General features: G+C 38.4%; 1 protein-coding gene across 1 annotated transcript in view; it reads left to right on the top strand.

Moving 5' to 3' along the window:
• WNT7B (Wnt family member 7B) overlaps positions 1 to 19,240 on the top strand; it is a 94,142-nt gene that overhangs the window by 48,311 nt on the left and 26,591 nt on the right. Inside the window, exon 2 of the mRNA XM_085305882.1 lies at positions 7,188 to 7,414. Coding sequence (XP_085162008.1) covers positions 7,188 to 7,414 — 227 coding nt within the window. The remainder of the gene's footprint in view (positions 1 to 7,187; positions 7,415 to 19,240) is intronic.

Below are 19,240 nucleotides of genomic sequence, written 5' to 3'. Positions count from 1 at the left end.
CCTTAGGAAGTAAAAGTGAGTACTGCCTCCCAGTTACCCTTCATTTTAGGCTCAGGACAACTGATATTCCTATGAGTTTGCACACTAACTGAAGATGTGTGCAAACTACAGACTCCTTATAGAAGAAGGTGCTCTAATGAACCCAGTAACAGGGCTACAGTAATAGGGCTTTCACCATGTTCATTTTGGCTAATAGCATTCACACCTGGCCTGCTTCTTCTGATACTCCGTGTAAGCTTTCTTTTTGGTAACAGATGCACCAGAAGATGAATGGAATAAAAGCAATGTTGGAAGGTACCACATAAACGTGTCATCTCCAAGGAGTTGAAAGCTTCAGCCCTGAGCCTACGCCCTTACCAGTGTCCACGCTTGCTGCTGCAGTGCAGGCTGTGGCCCAGGTCCTTGGCTCAGCAGGTAAGCCACAGCGCTGCCTGTGCTGCCATCTGGGACACTTCTCCTAGCTACGCAATTTCTGTCCTCCTTTCTCTGGAAGCCTAATCATTTTCTTCTGGCTTCACAGAAGCAGTTTTGTGCCTCTCAGCTGGCAGGTAGGAAAGGGTGTGAATCCAAGGCTTTTTTACAATGTCCTCCATCACAGTCCCATACAAGGATGTAATGTGGATTCTTGTTCTCAGTCCTCCCTAGAATATTTATTTAGTCCAATCACTCCTCAAGCTCACCTATCCTACCACTTTCATTCTTGATCGTGCCATCAATCACACTATACGATCTAGAAGGCTTTTTCTGATGGCCTCCAAGAAATCTCTGCCTGTCATGTAATGTGAATGCTTGTGTTGCTATCAGTAGCCCACAAGTCCAAAGACTTGGCTTGGAGCTCCAGTAGAGATCAGTGCACCACAGGGCAGAACTGAGCAGGCTTATTTGATTTCCATTTCAATAACACATGCACTGAACAATGATTTCTTAAAGCCTGCTGCGGAAAACAAAATTGAAAGCATAAACATATGCAGATGGAATTCAGAGCTGGGGAAGCTTCTGCCAAGTTCTGCAACTTATGCATGCTCAAAATATTTACTTAGGAATTCTTAATTAAATAAACCATTCAGTAGTGGTGTACTGTTTCAGATGTGTCACAATGTCACCACAAAGTATGTCAGTGGTTCCTTTTAACAAAGATTCCATTATAGAGCTTTTTATCAGACACTCTGGGGTAAGTTTTCAGAAGAGTGCGCAGAGATTTAAGCAGTGCAGCTCCTCTTCTGCTAATGGGATTCGTGTGGCTAAATCCCCTCATTCTACCCTGAAAATGAAGCCCTACCCAAAAGCAACTTAAGGTGAATATCGAGTAACACAGCTAGGGGTGACATCATGGTAACCCTAAGCATGCTTATTCAAAGCACTTACAGTAAAGCTGTCTCGGCAGCTTGGGGGGAAATGTGTACTGCACTGCTTTGCAGCCAGGAATACAAATTAGCAAGGCCGCTGGAGAAGGTGTAGCTCCTAATGCTGCTCATGGGCCATAATAAAACGTTATTTGTGCAAGCAGTAAAAGCAAATTGAGACTACTTTTTAGGGCAGATGTTTTTTAAAATCAACTGGATTAAGTGCTTTGCCTGTATGAAATGAGTGGATAGTTTAACATCTCTTTTCTCTTTCTCCTTTTGTTAAGTAATTGTCTAACCCAAATTTTAAGGTCTTTGGAGAAATCTCAGTGCACACTTTTATCTGTATTGGAGTTTTGGGGGGGGGGGGAAGACTGGTCAGTTACTACCATTTATCTATAAAAACTTACTTCTTTTTGATCATTTTGTCAAAATTCACTTCTAAAAGATTCACTTTCATATAGTGCATATGGTGGTACAACTGTCCATCACAGAGATTTGTTTTATATCTATATATTTTCCACTTGTGTAAGCGCTTCCAAAACATACTGTTTAAGTGACTACCTCATCTGAAGTTGCAAGAGCAGAATAATATTTGAAATCAACAAAATGATTGATTTGAAATCAGTTAGGCAAACATATACGTTTGTAAACATAAAATAAGGACTCAAAAAAGCTATTTATGAATGAGAAGTATGCTTCTCTTCAGACAAGCAATACTGCATTAAATTTTGTTATTAAAATTTACATGATTTTTAGGCCTCAGTGTTTATTTTTTAAAGAATTTTCAAAGATATTTCACTTTTATGAATTGCTTAGAGTATACAATTACTCACATTATTGTGATCTTTCAATTTTTCCAAATAATTTTGTAAAAAGGAAAGCTAGAGCTGTGTAGCTCCCAGAGAGAACACACAACCATAATGAGTAATACMGTCTGAAGGAGAATTTTCACCTTTTGCAACAGTAGTCATCTGCCTTTGCACACTAAAAAAACAAGCACTATTTCAGATAAYTAGCTGCAACCTTGTCTCCCACATCACAAATTTTTGATTATATCCAGACTATGACTGCAGATATAGGTATTTTTTCAAAGAACGATAAACTTGACAGTTCAGAATTGCGATGCAGAAGCCATGCCTTCCAAAATATCACTGCTTGCATTCGGTTTGTTGTAAGTTTGAACTGTGAGGTCCTATTCAAACTGAGATTCAGATCTTCAGAGGTTTTTTTATTTAAATTTAACTGATTATAACTATAGCTCAGTTTCAGTGATGGCATTTCCCTTGGATTAATGATTGATGATTAAGAGAGGTAAAGACTCTTCATAAGGCGGCCACTACCATTAGTTACTTTGGAAGTGCAGCATGGTCCTACTAATACTATTTAACTGGTAACTCACGTGGATGACCCAGTGTACAATTCCAAAATGTGCTCAGGCTATTGCAGTGCGGTCTGGTCACAATTACAGTAAACTGCACCAGAAATCTTAACAAAACACTGAACTCAGGATTTCCTTGTGATAAGAATCACGGGAATTTGCACCACAAGGAAAGATTAGATGGGAGAAGATGCCAAAATGTGGTGTGCGGATCTGTCTTTTGATAGTTATAAAGCAAAGCATTCTCCATCTAGTAACAAATGTAGTCTTCAACCTGCCAAGGGCCAGGAGCACAGCACAACCCTTCAGAATGTGTGACAGAGGCAAAAACTGAGGGACGCCGCAAGAAATAGCAGAGAGGAAACTTGAAATGCTGCTGGGTGCATTTCTTTAATATAAATAAAGTTTTTCCAAAACCTCAGTTTCATGATTCAGCATTTCTATTGGCACCAAAATTATAGTAACAATTTAAAAATAGGCTAAACAAATCTGAGGGAATATGATGGTAAATTCAGACCAAAGAGGAGGAAGTCCCTGGAATAGTAGTAGTAATAAATAGTAGTAATAAAAAACCTGAGACCTTCCCTCCCCAACCTCCAGTAATTAAAGGTTAATGCTTTTAATAGGAAATACCTTAAAGCACTTTGCAAACAAGTGGTAATTACGATATCCTCACAGTATCTTCTGAGGCAGATATGATCACACTTAATTTATGGATGAATAAACCGATCCACAAAATACTTAGACCAGRGCCTGCTGGAAAAACGTCGGGAGACAAAAGAATACAATCTTTAACCCAATTATTAGACAGTAATAGTAGTAGCAGTAGTGCATGGAAGAAGCAACCAAACTAAAAATTACATACAGGGTAGCTACGGTAGCCAACTCTTCCTGTTTTCCTTTGTTTTGTAAGTCATGAGTGTTTGCTGTCTAACTTGAGATATAGTTAGCAGGAACTGCTGGGGCTCAGCAGGTTTTAGGAAAAAGATGTCTAAAAGCTATCTCAAACCAGTCGTTAAAGATGAGAAACAATCAAGAGCTGCAGTCCTGTTACAGGCTAATGACAGACAGCCACCAAAGATGGCCTCAGCAAGTCACCCAGAGGATCAGACTTGGGTACCACTTCTTGTGTACATCCACAGAACATTGACTCACATGAACATTTGCATAAGTCTATTCCTGAGGACCCAACCCCAGACTCCTTCAGATTTAGAATTTTTAGACAGGTTGGTGACTGAAGCAGTACACTGCAAAGGATCCTCTGCTGCAAGGCTGGAGCTGGAGAGGTCACACAGGTTGACTCATAAAACTGCAGCAGGCCTGGGAGCTTGCTCCATGCCAGAGATGCAGTCAAAGCCACTGAGAGGGCATTGGTTAGAGAAGGGACACAGCCTGGAGAGCTGCTCTGTATGCTGAGTTGATGACGTAACCTCGGGTTTTGCTGCCAGGAAGCCCTGGCTGCTCTGAAAGATGACTAAAAATTCATCCTCTTAGCTGATCCACTTCCTGTGTTTATGTAGAAACATCCTGACAGACATAATATATGATGTGTATTCCTTTCAGACTCCCTCCATGAGAATAACTGTTGACTAAATTGTAATTACAGAGTCCCATGTCATCCTAGCTTCTTCAGGTTACATTTGCATTTATTGACTGCATTTGTTGCACTTATTGACTGTGCTGGTAACTAAATGTACAAGGGCTGCTCCTGCATCAGATTGCAAGGGTAAAACTGATGGCGAGGAGGAGGAGGGCACAGTACTAGGAAGAGAAGTTTTATTCCTAGTGGTGGAGACAGGCAAGCCTAAAGAACACAGCTGGACATTCAAGTCCTGGGATGAATTTGCAGAGCTAGTAGTTAAAAACTTACTTTTCCTTGAAAGCCTGGTGAATTTGCTTGGAAATCATTAGGACAAATAAACGCGGGACTTAATAATGTCGTTTATAGAGAAGCATTTCGCTTCTGGAGCACAACTGCATTTGTGAGCTGCCCTCTCTACTGCCTCCCTGTAAACTGAATCCCCACTGTGAACTCCTCTACAGTCTGTTTGTGATCCATTATGTACAGTGTGTAACTGCAATACTAAAGTAGTTGGCTGAGAATTCAAACTATAATGTTTTCTTAGTCACTGAGAGAGGCATCCAGTTACTGCTCTTTATATTAAAAGGTGTAATGCTGTAGGATATTATGTGCCTGGATATACTCATACTCTGTACAAAACATCTTTCCCTCAGCATCACTTGAAAAACAAAAAAGAAGCAGACTTGGGCACTAGCATGATTCAAAAAAGGATTCTGGCATTTTAAGGCGGCCAGAGAAAGAAAACAATATTCATACTTTTCAGTATTAAGAAGAGCCTGATGTTTTAAAAATAGAATGTTGATATTTTTTCCTATGATTTTCAATACACTTTGAAGCCAGAAGTTACTACTTAATGCATCATTGTACAGGTCACAGAATCTGATTACACCAAATTCATATTTTTTTGAACATTATCATATCTCTTGGAAAGTCTCAATCTAAAGACATCATCATTAGAGTATTTTATACTGTAATTTAAGCAGAGGTGGGCCAGAAACAAAAATCTTAGCTCAAAACCTGCAGTAGTCTTGGTGACTCATTGGTTCCTGTTTCTATTCCAACTTTGTTCCTCAATACCCAGAGGAACATGAATTAAAGCTAGAGGTCCAAGCATTCGTATTCCAACCACTGTGAGTGGTCAGAGCTGCAACTATGTTTTGTTCTTATTTTTGTTTAATAGGAAGTGCCACAGGGCATGCGTGCTCTATGTTTGCAATACGTTGTCTCTATATCTATAAAACCCCAAACCATAAATAAAAAAATGCAATCGGCAAAATTTTCATAGATTGTTAACTTTGGAAAGGATGCACAAACACCTATTAAAAGCAGAGTGAATCATCATGGAATTTCCACTCCACAGTAAAACTGATATTTCATTTTGACAGAGGAAGAGTTCTTCATTTCATCCTTTTTGCTCTGATTTTAAGTTTATTGAAACGGCAAAATGAAACACTCTGATTTTCTGAAATGCAACATTCATGTAATTTTTCAGTTACCTTTGAGATGAGTTTGATAAATTCTTATAAAAATGCTTCAAATTTGTTCAGTCAGCATTCTCCAAAAAGAGCATTTCCACTGGGATACTTCGAACACTAACATTGGTGGCTTAAGTGTACATTCAAGATGGAGTGAAAGGTAATGGGGAATTTGCTTTTTATCCTTTATTACTCTATACCTATGGCAACTTCCGTTACTGGGAAACTTGACTTAAACCCAAAGTGCCACAGCACAACCTGAGAAAGCATCTTTACTCTCATATTATAGAGAGAGTCAATAACAGCATTGACTGGGAAAATATAACTACCCATACATTTCAATATCCACTCTGGGACAAGCTAAAGAGGGGAGCAGGTTTGAGAGCTATTGCACTGCAGCTAACAAGGATCAGGCAAGGATCATAAATAGCATCCCCAGGCATCATTATGGAGCAGGATACCTCAAGGCCACAGCACAAGGCCTGTTTTGCTAATGCAGCTAGCTCTCCTCTTGCTAGCTTGCTCAGAGGCAATTCAAGCATCCCTGCGTGCTATTGAATAGATGTGGTCTGAGGCATTACTGAATGTGTAACCATGTTGTCTTATTTTTCCAAAATACTATTACTTAAAATGTTGCCTGTAAAGCTGTTGAAAAGTGGGCCTGTAAAGCTGTTGAAAAGTGAGCTGAAAAATGAAAAAATGCACTAAACTGAAAACACATTGCAGGTGCAAGTTATATGCAAGCTTTATAATTTCTGAAAATATACTTGAAGAATGAGAAATACAAATGTTTCTGATCTGGATGGCACATATTAAGGATCACCTGTATGTATGCCATGATATTTGCCAGGTCTGAAAGTACTGTTATGTTAGTGAACTTCCATTAATTGCTTAGTACTCTGAATGTAATAATGGGCAAGAGGATTGGTAGAGTCAAGTCATTCTCTAAATTGTGTTCAGTGGTTTCAAATGAAGGATGGATGAACCGGCTACAGTAATTAAAATGGTGAGCCTGAACCTAAGCAAGCCATTCAAAGCAGATCTGAGCTTCAGACATTTGCAGACTTCAATTATGAATATCCATTATTTTCTGCTTTGAAATATTGCTTGCTTTCCACATCTCCTTAGTTCATGGCTGTGTGTAGGACTGGAAGCCAAAGGGCCAAAATTCCATGAGGGAGCCTGTTCATGTGGTGTTTCTGGCACAAACCAAACTAGGAATTACTGCAAGATTTCCAAACCCATTTGCCAGACCAGAGAGGTTGGGATAAGTCTGTATAATTATAGGAACCAAACTTCCAGCCCTTCCCTGTTAGTCCWGTGCCTTGCCTGCCACACAGCAGCGTGCAGCCAATGCGGTTAATGGTCTCAATTCAATTCTAATGTGTCTTTCTGCTTTTCTTCAGAGCTTTGTCATCTGTGGTGGCTTTAGGAGCTAATATAATCTGCAACAAAATCCCAGGCTTGGCCCCTCGACAACGAGCGATCTGCCAGAGCCGCCCTGATGCCATCATTGTGATCGGAGAAGGGGCACAAATGGGAATCAATGAATGTCAGTACCAGTTCCGGTATGGGAGGTGGAACTGCTCTGCACTGGGGGAGAAAACAGTCTTTGGACAAGAGCTTCGAGTAGGTAAGGGAGTCTCTAAACATGCTAAAATGTTGCATGGGGGCTGTTTGTCTTTTAGCGTTTTCACTGTGGCCCTGCAAATGTTTACATCCCTCGGGTGCTTGCTTACTGGAGTTAAACAGTGATGCTCCCAGAACAACAGTGGTCTTCATTTTCTCTTTTCACTCACTGAATAATATTTTTCAAGAGACAAGAAATCTTTATTGCTTTCCAGGTTAAGTCTTCCATATCTGTGTGATTTAACACCTAGTAACAACCTAGATGCCTACACAGGCACCTAAGGACATAGCCATCACACTATCCTATTGTCATGACAAGCAAGTGCATGTTGTGGTTGGTCAAAATGGAAATAAGATCAGCTCCAAAAAAGCTCCACAGACCTCCAAAAGGTTAAGCAAGGTTAAGCAGTAGGAAAGTCCCAATCAACTGACAGAAATATAGTGCACATGACATTGGCCTTGGAGTAAAACGCAGTAATATATTTCCATTGTAGCATTACCATCATATTGTAAAGAAAATATTACAAATAATTTGAGGTGGGAAACATAGTCAAAGAATATAATACAGGATCTTAGTTTGACAAACTTGTAGCTGGCAGAAGTTAAATGGTCACTTTCCACTTACCTTATGTCCTATATTATTTCATAGGAAAGATTACGCAAAAAATTTTCCAGTACAGAGAATATTATTTTCCTCATCATCTTGCTCAGTATTCTGACCTCATTCCCTGCCTTCCCTCCCTTCCCTAAAGGCTGCCCACTCACCCTCACCCACCTCTAACACTGTTGTTCAGTGTTAGAAAATCATTTTGTGCTATGTGGCTCTCATAAGGGTACTCATAGTGATACAATTCATTTTTCTCTGTGGAGCTGCAATATGTTCATATTGCATCAGATTCTTCTTTGGGTGATTCTTTCTTGAATTCAGTGGTTCAGGTGAGTGTTCTGACTGTGACACGGCTGAATGTGGTCAGATGTAAGATCTCTAAAAATGCGTGAAAAAAATGGCATAATGTGTCATCCTATTTGTGCAAAGAGGCGATGTCTTACACGGTGGTTTGGCTGTTACTGGAGATCAAGGCTGTGATTTTTTTCTAACACAGCTGTGAAGTGAACATCAAAAGCTGAGATATGCTTAAGATAAAGACTGAACTGAGTATTTTTTCAAAGAAAATGCAAGTCTGAGAGTCTGACTGCAGCTGGGGCATTTTAAGGACCTAGTGGCTTAGTTGTAAACTGGTGTGATTGAGTAAGTAGTAAGTATGTAGCTCAGCTGGGAGAGCATTAGACTGAAGATCTAAAGATCCCTGGTTTGAGCCTGGACTTCAGCAGGTGTGTGTGGGGTTCTTGCTACAGGTTTGCACAGAGAGATTATGGAGTCTTCTTCTTTGGAGACATTCAAAGCCCACCTGGATGCAACCCTGTCTAATATGCTCTAGGTGACCCTGCTTGAGCAGCAGGGTTGGACTAGATGATCTCCAGAGGTCCCTTCCAACCTTACTGATTCTATGACATTCATCTAAGTTCATTGACATCAGAGAAATTGAGTTGCCCCAGCAGAAAATCTATTTTATAGTCTTCAACCGTCACTCCAGACTGAATCACAGAAGTGGAGAGGCTAAAACTAATAATAATCCCTTCCCCTCCTGCTCCAAATTAATGGCAAAAGAAAATTCTGAGCTTTTTGAACATCAGAACGAAGTTTGGTAGAATTTCCTTTTGATACTGAAAAGCTGGTGGTGAGGCAGGACTTTACTAGGCATTCAATTTTGCTCATCAGTGCTTCTTTCTATACTTATGATATTTCTAAATCTGTTTAGAGAATGATTTTTACCTGATTTTTGCTTTTTAAGGTGACTGTAACTAGAAGACATTAAACATCCTCAAGACACTGTATACAGGAAATAACCTAACATTTGACTTCCACCTTCAACTTAAATGAGTTAAAAAAAAAAAGCCACCTGTCTTGGCTATTAAAAACACAAGTCTGGTCTTCCTTGGTTGATTTAATGCTTGTCTGTCTTCAGCTGAAAGCCATACTGATGTTGCTGCCAGAAAATGTACCAGTGCCAAGCATGCTGTAGACATACTTTTTTATGCTTCATTGTCTTGATCTACCAAAGCCTGTATACATGCCCTGACCATTAGACAAGTAAGTTCTCCTAACTTCCAGGAGATCATTTATGCCCTCGAAAAGTGACACACTCTGCAATATTGCACCATTGTGTCATTGTTATACTTTCGGTGAAAAGGTTTTTACCACTTCTGCTTTCCTCTTTAAGCTGAGAGTCTTGTGAAGCCTCATTAACTCCATGTGCATACAACAGCAACAATCCTCTTCACTGCTGAGGCAGTCCTTTGGTCCTCAGAAAGCTTGCAAGTGAGCACAGTCAAATGCCTAAAGAACACTAAAGAGTCATGCCTGTGTTTTCATTCTGAACGATTCTATACAAAATAAGAGCCACGAGGAACAATAATTATTTGGCATAAGGACAGACCAGCTACCAGGATGTTCAGGATGTGTGTATTTGAGCCTATACAAGGCTCAAAAACAGAGTCTTCTCGAGCCATTGTTCAGGTCCCATTTGCCAAAATGTTCACCAGATTCCTGACCTCCTTACCGAACCTGGGTGGTTTCTTGCAATTCTGAAATGATTGATGTGGAATTTGGTGAGTTCTTTTATGACTTAACCAAAACACAGACAAATCTTGGCAGTTGCAGCTGAGTTTTGCTTTGACATTTGTTGGGTGTGAAACCACACAGACTATAACGGATGGAAAAAGTTTACATGACCCCTGCCAGCTGAACCAGATGAGTTCCATGCAGGTCTATAAAGGCTTCCATAATCCATGTCTGTATTTGTTTTATTAGTGGAGTAGCACCCAGAGATGATGTGGTCAGTATCTGGAAAAGGGACAGAGTTTAGGAAATGGTGGTATTACATTGGTGGAGAAAAAAAATCAGTGAAAGGGGGGATAAAGTTAAAAATTATAATATTTAAAAGGTTCAAAACCTTGTAAGCATAATTATTCACATGTGTAGCAAAACACATCTGTATCTGACAGATACAGAAACATTAAACCAGACATTTGGTTCCGACTGAGCAGATAGAAGAATTAAGACTAAAAAGAAAAGAAAAGGCAATATTTTGACCGCTGTTGTTATTCACTTCTCCCAAGGGAAAGCTCTTCTAGCTTCTTCCCAGAACTTCTTAGGCAGATGAATGATCAAGGCAAGTCCTTCAGGTTGTAGAGAAGACCCTTCTTTAGCTATTGGGCTAAGGCTCTACCACTGCCACTTACTAGTGAAGGTTTATGCAYAGTCTAATCTGCACCCGAATGCAACACTCCCCTCCTGCCTCCTTTCCCTCACCCCAAACCCCTAAACTCATCCAGCTTGAGGTTTGTCCAATAGCTGTGCAATAGATGTAACTAGCCATCACTTGGGTGCCAGTGTGGTCCAAGTGTGCACATCTTCTAGCCACAACCAAAAAACAGTGTGTGACACAAAACCCGCTGTCTAGCCTCAGGTCTTCCAGGATCTCACTATGCCAGAGAAATTCCCCCAAAGTTAGCTATGCTGAATTAGAGCTGAGGTCTTTTTTTTTAAGAAGTACTTCAGTAAATGAGTACATTTAATATATGGGGTTTATATTAAAACAAGGCAAATAGGTTGTTCAGAGGACAAAATAACAACTGTAACAATTATGTTATACATGGGGCATTCATATTTATATGAAAGATTTACTGCAGCCAGAGATAAAAAGTGACAGAGATCCAAATTAGTAGCATGAACAAAGGATGTGGCATGGGATGAATTAACTGAGGATTGTGTGCATTTTTTTTTTTTGTATATTTATAGCTGGGAACATTTCCATAGTCATGCTGCCCCCAAATAGAAGTATCACTGCTGTTTACACACCCTCTCCCTGTACACACTTATATTTGACACCTTGCTGCACTCAACTCTAGTATCCACACCAGCTTCTCACATAAAGGTACTTTTGCACTCTTCACTCATTCCTCTTGCCACAAGATGCCTTCTTTGACCACTGAATTCACAAATTAATTGGTTAATCACATATCAATCAGTATTATATATTTGATACCCATCACTGAAAGATTAATGTCCTACCTACTTGTTCAAGTCAAGGCTCCTGATCTGGACATGTATAGACTCTGGTCCTTTCGTGTTACTGATGTAAAAGAGCTTCAGATCTGAGGACTGGTCTCAATTGCCTCAAATGATGGTTGGAGCAATCTCTTGTAAAGATACCTCTAAAACGTACGGATCATTAATAACAGTTGGAACCAAATAACTCCTTGGCAGCAAATAAATAGCCAGTGCAGCCTCCAAAGCATAGAGTCAGAATCAATAACAGAAGTGAAATCTATTATTGCTTGAAAGTGCACTACCCTGGCTAATCGTTTGTGCATTGACTGTTTCCRCTGCAATTCTCCAGATTGAAGTGCTCACAAACAGACTGCTCTTGGCAGTGTTAAACCTAGGGGAAAATGAAGCACAGAAGATAAAAGTGTCTTTGCAAAATAGAGTTGACAAGATATCCAAAGTAATCTGTAGATGCATCCTTTGTTAGACTCATGACTTGGAAGACAATCAGTTTTAATAGTGTTCACATGACTGTACTTCACATACTTCAGAATGTCCAAAATAAAACTTTTCAGACACAATGTAGGGGAAAATAACTCTTTGAGACAGAAACCTGACAGGGAAGAATCAACAAATTACTAGGCAAAAAAACAAGGGAGTGCTGAAGGTTTTGTAAAGCTCTGACCCTCTGTATGGATTTGTAGATTTCTGACATCTTGAAAGGATGCTTCTGCAGGGAGCAGAAGTCCCTTACTTGCAGCGAGGGGCTTAAGAGAAGAGTAACATTTAAGTAACCATGCATTTGCTCAACTTTTATTTCACACTCCAGACAGAAAAGTAGAGGGATAGAAGAGAAAACTAGTTTTAAGGGCTACTGTAACTGATGCATGGATTTTATGAACTCACAGGTGAAGAGCATCTTATAAGCTATTTTGAGAAACGCTATCAGAAAATAAAGTGGAACATTATGTACACACATTTACTCAGGCACATAAAAGCACAAGACAAAGAAAGACAAGTATAATTTCAAATGGAAGATTAAGGAAAGGAGGGGGTGTATCTTCTTAAGGAAGGATACTCATAAACAAAGTGGCAATCTGTATATTTACACTGGAAACAGACAGCTAAACCCACACTGGATCTCAGTGTTTTAGCTGTGGGTCTAAAGAGAATATCTCTTGAAAGATATGTAAGTGATGGCATCATGGAGAAATGGTTGGCATTTTACCACACATGCTGTGGAGGTGTCAGTCAGTAACTTATTCTTGGTTCAGGGCATATATAGGCTAAATTAAATTTGGATTCAGATTCACACGTGAATCCAGTCATTGTTATTCTGGGCTATTATAATGGTTTAATTGAGATGTCAAACATACATAAAATCTTCCTACCAAAAATGGGAGGAGTAGAGAAAATCATTATTCTCCAAAAATGGAAATTCACATCCAGGCAGATACATTAATCTAGTACAGTAGTGTCTAGTTCAGTGTGAGTTGGCCAGCCCAGAAAGCCTGACTTTCAGTACAAGCAGAAAACTTTCAATACATGAAGACAGGCAGAATTCTTAGGAATGCTTTACAACCATACTTGTGTTATAATGCTATCAGCAAATCAATGAAAAGAACCATAAATGAATCCAGATAGTTTASCTAAAGTAAGTACACTTCTGTCTCTCTATTTGTCTTTCTTTCCTCCTGCCATTTCTTTTTCTCAAATACTTTATATTGTCATTTTCCAATTTTTAATCAATTTACATTCTGAGTGATATATTTACTAATGCTTAATAATATTAATATATCAGGTTGACTCTAAGTATATTATTGTAACATCTGTGTATTTATTATGAGAAAATCTATCTTTACAGACTTGTGTTAGATCCAATAAAAACAATACAAGGGAAAGGAAGGAATCATACAGCTGGAAACAATTTGGAGTGGGAAAAATGAGTTGGAATTAGATTATTTTAAATGTGATACAGAGCAGGGTAGACCCTTTACCAAAGGAAAGGCAGTTATTATCTTTGTCATAGCAGTAGGTGCTATGATTGGTTTAGGCATTTGTCAGTTAGTACGAACTTCGGTTGCACAGTGGCCTCCAGACCTAATGTGGAAAAAGATTTTTGGTCTTTTGCTACTGTCAGAGAGCATGGCTCCAAATTACAATGTCCTATTAGCATTCAAGCAAACGATCAAAGAAACTTGTTTCCACTGATTTGAACCGGATAGCTGAGTTGGTGCTAGGATCTGATAAAAAGGATTTCAGTGTGAGAGGTGGCTCCTCAGGGGATGGTATCAGCTTTCCACTCCTACTGAAGTAGGCTATTTGGGAGGGCAGGAGAGAGGTACACAGGATGTATTCAATCAGCTGCAGTCTGCGCTAAGACTACGCACAACCTACAGAAGGCCACATAAGACCGGTACAAACTGATCCTCTTTCATGAACAGAGCTACCTTGGAATGATTGCTGACATCTATTTTACATACTACCATGTTGAGCCACTGCATTTGCAACAGTGTGTTTAGTTAAGCTAGTGGATGGTATAAATACCGTGGCAAATTTAATGAGCTTATGCAAGTATAGTTATTAATAGAAACACAGTAGTGTACTGCAAAATGAATAATCCTTGGTTATTTAGAGACAGAGCGATTTCTCATTATTAAGTTGAATTAAAAAAATAGTGAGATACGCATAGCAAGACACAACTCGTATTAGCTGGGTAACTGATAGGCAGGCAGAGGCAGACATTAAGGAGAAGAAAATACAAAACCTGAGGAGCTCCTCAATCTGCTCATTTTGCAGGAAGAATATATCAGACTGTCTCCAATACTCATTGCAAAGCTGCTTATTGAATTTCTCAAACAGTGCGTTCCTTTTCACAGATGATATGATGTTGCTAGAAGGAGGAATAAAAATATCTTTAATCTTATCGATAACAAGTATATATGTGCTAACTTATTAGATGTATTTTATACATATTATTATTGCAGAATGATTTCAGTTATGTCAGTGATGATCCCTTAAATTGCAGTATGAAGATAGAAAACCATGCTGGACTCGACCTGGGCTATTCCACCTAAATAGCTGCACATTTATATTAATTACACTCTAGGCACTAAGTTAGTATAAGGCGTGCAAACTGCATGCTTTGTACTTACCAGAAGAGTTACCATAAGGCATTAGCTCAGTTTTTACAGTGCACTTCAGTCTGACAGAAAGCAAAAAAAAAGGGGGWGTAAAGCTCTGGTAGTCTAGTTGTTACAAGAAAAGGTAAATGAGAGGACTATTATATTTTGCATTAACATATTTGCAGGAAATTAAAGAGCAGATTCAAATAGTTCATACTTTGACTGTAAAAGGGTGGATAAATGTTTTACTGTTAGAAGCAGCAAGACAAGAAGGTAACCCAACCCTGAATAAGAAAAGAACCCTGTCAGCTGACAGTAGCAGATATTGGGAAGAGTTGATTAGAAAAAAAGTTACAAAACAACTACAGTGCTAAGAATTGCTATTATTTTTACTACTGAGGAGACAATCTGTTATGAGCAGTAAGTTCAGACACTTCTTAATTTCAGCAGGCTTCTGTCATTTGGAGGCTTTAAAAAAAGATAAGAAAAATGCTTATATTCTAAGAAAGTACTGCCTTATTAAAGAAACATTCTATTATGAGAGGAGTAGGTTGAAGATCCTCTCAATTCTGACCTCAGCAATGCATAATTTTGTAATAAATTAAAAGTAATGTTTCTTGATTGCTTTGAGAAAGCAAAAAATGTGTGACACTGAATTGTTCAATCAAATGTGTAGACAGAGCCTTCTTTTAGGAAGTATCTTACTTCTAAACATTAAAATTTATAGATTCTGGGTATTGTCACTGTTTGTGGGGCTTCGGTGACCTTTTTTTTTTTTTTTCCTTGGAGACTGTTCACACATCACGGGCCAATTTTGTTTCAGTTATTCATCCTGAAACTCTTTTTCCTAATCATTCCAAGATGCTGAAGAGTTTTGCTTTCTACAAAAGTGTGTGTGTGTCCAACGGGTGAACTAGTTCTGAAATTCTGAAAATCATCAAGAATCTGAAAATGGACAYTCCCAAATGGAGGTTCCCCAACCTAGTGAATCAATTTAAATGTTTGTGGGTGATAATTTTTCTGTGCTTTAACAATTTCCTTAGATGCCAGCACCCCATAACAGCCTTCATTAATGCTTTCAAAATACCCTTAAAAAACACAGATGAAAAGATAACATGGAAATGGACAATACCATTTGTAAATTATGAATTGCCAGCAATACATTTTATTTGACTTTTTTTATTTGTCCTTTGCTACATTAATTTCATCATCTCTCTTTTTGTCTCCCTATAACAAAATTTGTCAAGCATATATAATCTGTAACATATATACTATTTTCAACCATTAATATACAATTTAATATGCAATTTACAGTCTCTTATCTTTTTGTAAGGTACTACTACTCTCTAGTTCAACTGCAACTCATTTGTTTGTTTTTTTCCTCAAGGGCAATGATTTTGAGAAAAGAATAAGTTCTCTTAAATTAAAATATTATCGTTGCTATTTAAATATTTACCTCTGGCAGAATGTTTGCTTTAAAAGGCAGATATCCTTATTCTAAATATAGCACTAATATGTTAATATAATTATTTCATGAACTCTGCATGACTTGCAGCTAAATGAGAAGTGGTAGATGTTAACCTGAATGAAATCTGGAACTTTTGTTCTGAGAGGAGTGCTAGCTTTTAAACTTTGATTTTATTCCATTTTGCATACAAAAGCACAGTTTTTCTTGGAACAGATATTTTTCTATAAACATTTTCAAACTAAAACACACTGATATACCTGACTCTGAACAACTTAATTTTGGTTTATTAGTGCAAYTCATTTTAAATTAGTTCTCTGATTTAAATTAATTTGCCTCGATTTAAACTGATGCAGAGAGCTGTAATTTGGGAGACTCAAGTCTCTGTATCTCAGGAGCTTTGCTCTCTCATCCTTCTGCATCTAGTCTAAGTTAAATGATTCCATAGAACATCRCACCATTTGGTAAGAGACATTACACACTACAACATACCGCCTTCCTATGGTCTTGGACCTATGGCTATAAAAAGGGGCATTATGCGCTCAAAAGACCATGCAGTTGCCTGGGGATGCAGGTTAATACTTGATTTCAATGGCTCAAAACAAAATGGACTTACGTTTTATTAAATGGAATAGTTCCTTTCAATTGGTGACATGGAATAGTAGTATTTTTTTTTTTTGAGGGGGGTGGGTAGTTATAGTTTCGGCGCTCTACAGTCATCCTGATAAAACTCTAACAAGCCATAGTGGAAAATGCTTGCTGTTATGTGTAACACGGTCTTTCAGGCAGAGCCTGTAATGACCTATAACTCTTTGATCCTGGCATGCTCATCACTGGCCCACATAAACCCCTCATTTTCTGTTGCATTTAACTTTGTCTTTAGCTGTTCAGGATAAAATTTTCCATGTTACTGGTCTGCCTCGGGATGAGTGAGTCAGAGGTCCTGTGGAGAAGATAGTACGCAAATTCTASACTATTATTTAATTAAATACTATATCATAATTCGGACACAACAGGGCTAACTAACACAGCAATATTAAGTTTGGCATTTCTTTGCTTTCAAGTGCCTGACTTGGAATGTTAATGTTCCTTAATGTCATTTTTTCATGTCAATATGTAATAAAATTGCTGGCTACAAATGATCCATAGCGTGCTGATTGAATTAGTTATTTCTAGTGTTCAAGTCCTATTGGTCAATGACTTAGAATGTAACACACACTTAGGAAGGCAAGTAACATTTAAAATTAAATAAAGTCTAGTGCTGGGCCTAATCCAAAATCATTGGAGCAAATTCTGGTCCTATTTCAGTCAATAGAGCTTTGCTACTGCTTTCACCCAGGCCAGGATTTTACAGCCACTGTAAATGTCCCTGGCTGTTGAGTGTGAGCTTAAAGTTGAATTTCATAGCAGGGACTTATCTAGAAGCTAACTGATAAAATAGAAATCAACTATACAATATTTCATTTTTTACTTACAAAACAACTACGCAAACAGGTTTTGGCAAATCTTGTCTCTACAAGAAAAATTCTGAATGTAAAATGAAAGTTAGTGCAGGATAACAATTAATGTGTTGGTATAACATCCTGCAAATAACTTAGGGTTCTTTAATGACTTTGAAGATTCCTTAAGCTTTACTAATGTGGTCACTATGTTATCAAAGCATCTTCCCTGGAATTATAGTTGATAGGTTTGGTCATCTAGTCCAGCCTCTACATCAAGCAGGACAGACTAAACATATTAGACCTCTCAGTTACAAGTGCAGCAGCATTCCTTCCTTTCCTCCACTGTTCCTGGGTATACCTTCTGTTTGGTAAATCATCTGTTTCTTAATCAAAAAGCTTGAAGCACACAGTGAGGCATTTACAAACATTACAAAAAACACAGCAATCGTTGATCAGTACATGTTGGTTAGCTAACAAATGCATTAGTATTCATGCTTAGATCGCTGATCCATGCAGTTTGTTGTCCTGCCTCTAGTCACAAGCAATTTCTTTTTCTAATGAAGTAGTGGCACATTCCAAATACTACGTCTGACAAATGTATTATTTTCTAATTGAGAAAATTTTTCATGAGTGTGGTGCATGCCTTTTTAGCATTGATTCAGTTGCCTGTGATGGTAGTTTATTTCATACTGATGTATTGTATGCTCATAACTATGAAGTCTATCATTATTATTAGAGATAAGAGAATCAAAAGGAAAGAAAGAGAAAGAAAGAGGACTATATCATATGTTATTTGGAGGCTTGAAAAGATGAACCTAGCCTGGTAGTGCTAAAGGTAGCTGTTCTTTCAGGCTTCAAATTAGCCAAGCACTTAAGTTGTAATCTGTTTACTCAACATCTGCTTAGCTTTAAACCCTGTATTTTAACTCCTGTTAAAGTAAAAGAGAGTTTGAAAATGCTTCACTCTAAGCACACGCCCAAGTGGTGTGCAGAATATAGGAGTTAGAATGAATGCCAGCATGCAAGATCAAGTGAGGGTTGATCCTTCAACTAGTAGAAAGTGTTAAACCTATCCAATTCTGATCAGATTTGGCATTAGGATTTTAAGCAGATCCAGTAGACAACTGCTAACCATAAGTGTAATCACTTGCTATCTATGATGATCTCTAAGCTACACAGGATCAACCTTAGATTACTGAGACTGTGAAAGAAATGTTTCCTAAGACTTACCCAATGTTGTTGTAAGAAGGGGACTTAGATGGCTGAGGTGTGTTTAAATAGACTGTCCTCTCTCCAGAAAGCCAACAGGTCTGCTGAGAGGAGGGCAGATAAATCTCCAGATAGTAGTTCAACAAACATGGATAGACTTTGATGACAATAGTTAAAGACAAATTATTGTAGACTGTAAAGTTTGTTCAAGCTGCTAAAACAAACCAAGCTTACTCATGGATGATGTTATACATGATAACCTGTTGATTCATTTCTGTATGACAACATGAAAACTTGTTTTCTATCCGACTCAGCCTCCCCTTGTTCTATTCAGGAAAGGTCTCCACACAATGCCCTATCTGGCAGGGTCAACGCAATCTTGCAGGAGGGGAATGATACAATGAGTAGCAGTGGTTTCTGTCTCTATTTTTGAACTAAATGGCTTCAGACAACAAAAGCAGAAAAACGGGGAGTCTCT

Source organism: Rhea americana, unplaced genomic scaffold (genome assembly GCF_003343005.1).
Source record: "Rhea americana isolate MKP2758 unplaced genomic scaffold, rheAme1 scaffold_228, whole genome shotgun sequence".
Taxonomy (NCBI): Eukaryota; Metazoa; Chordata; class Aves; order Rheiformes; family Rheidae; genus Rhea; species Rhea americana.
This window is presented reverse-complemented; position numbering and strand designations above follow the sequence as displayed.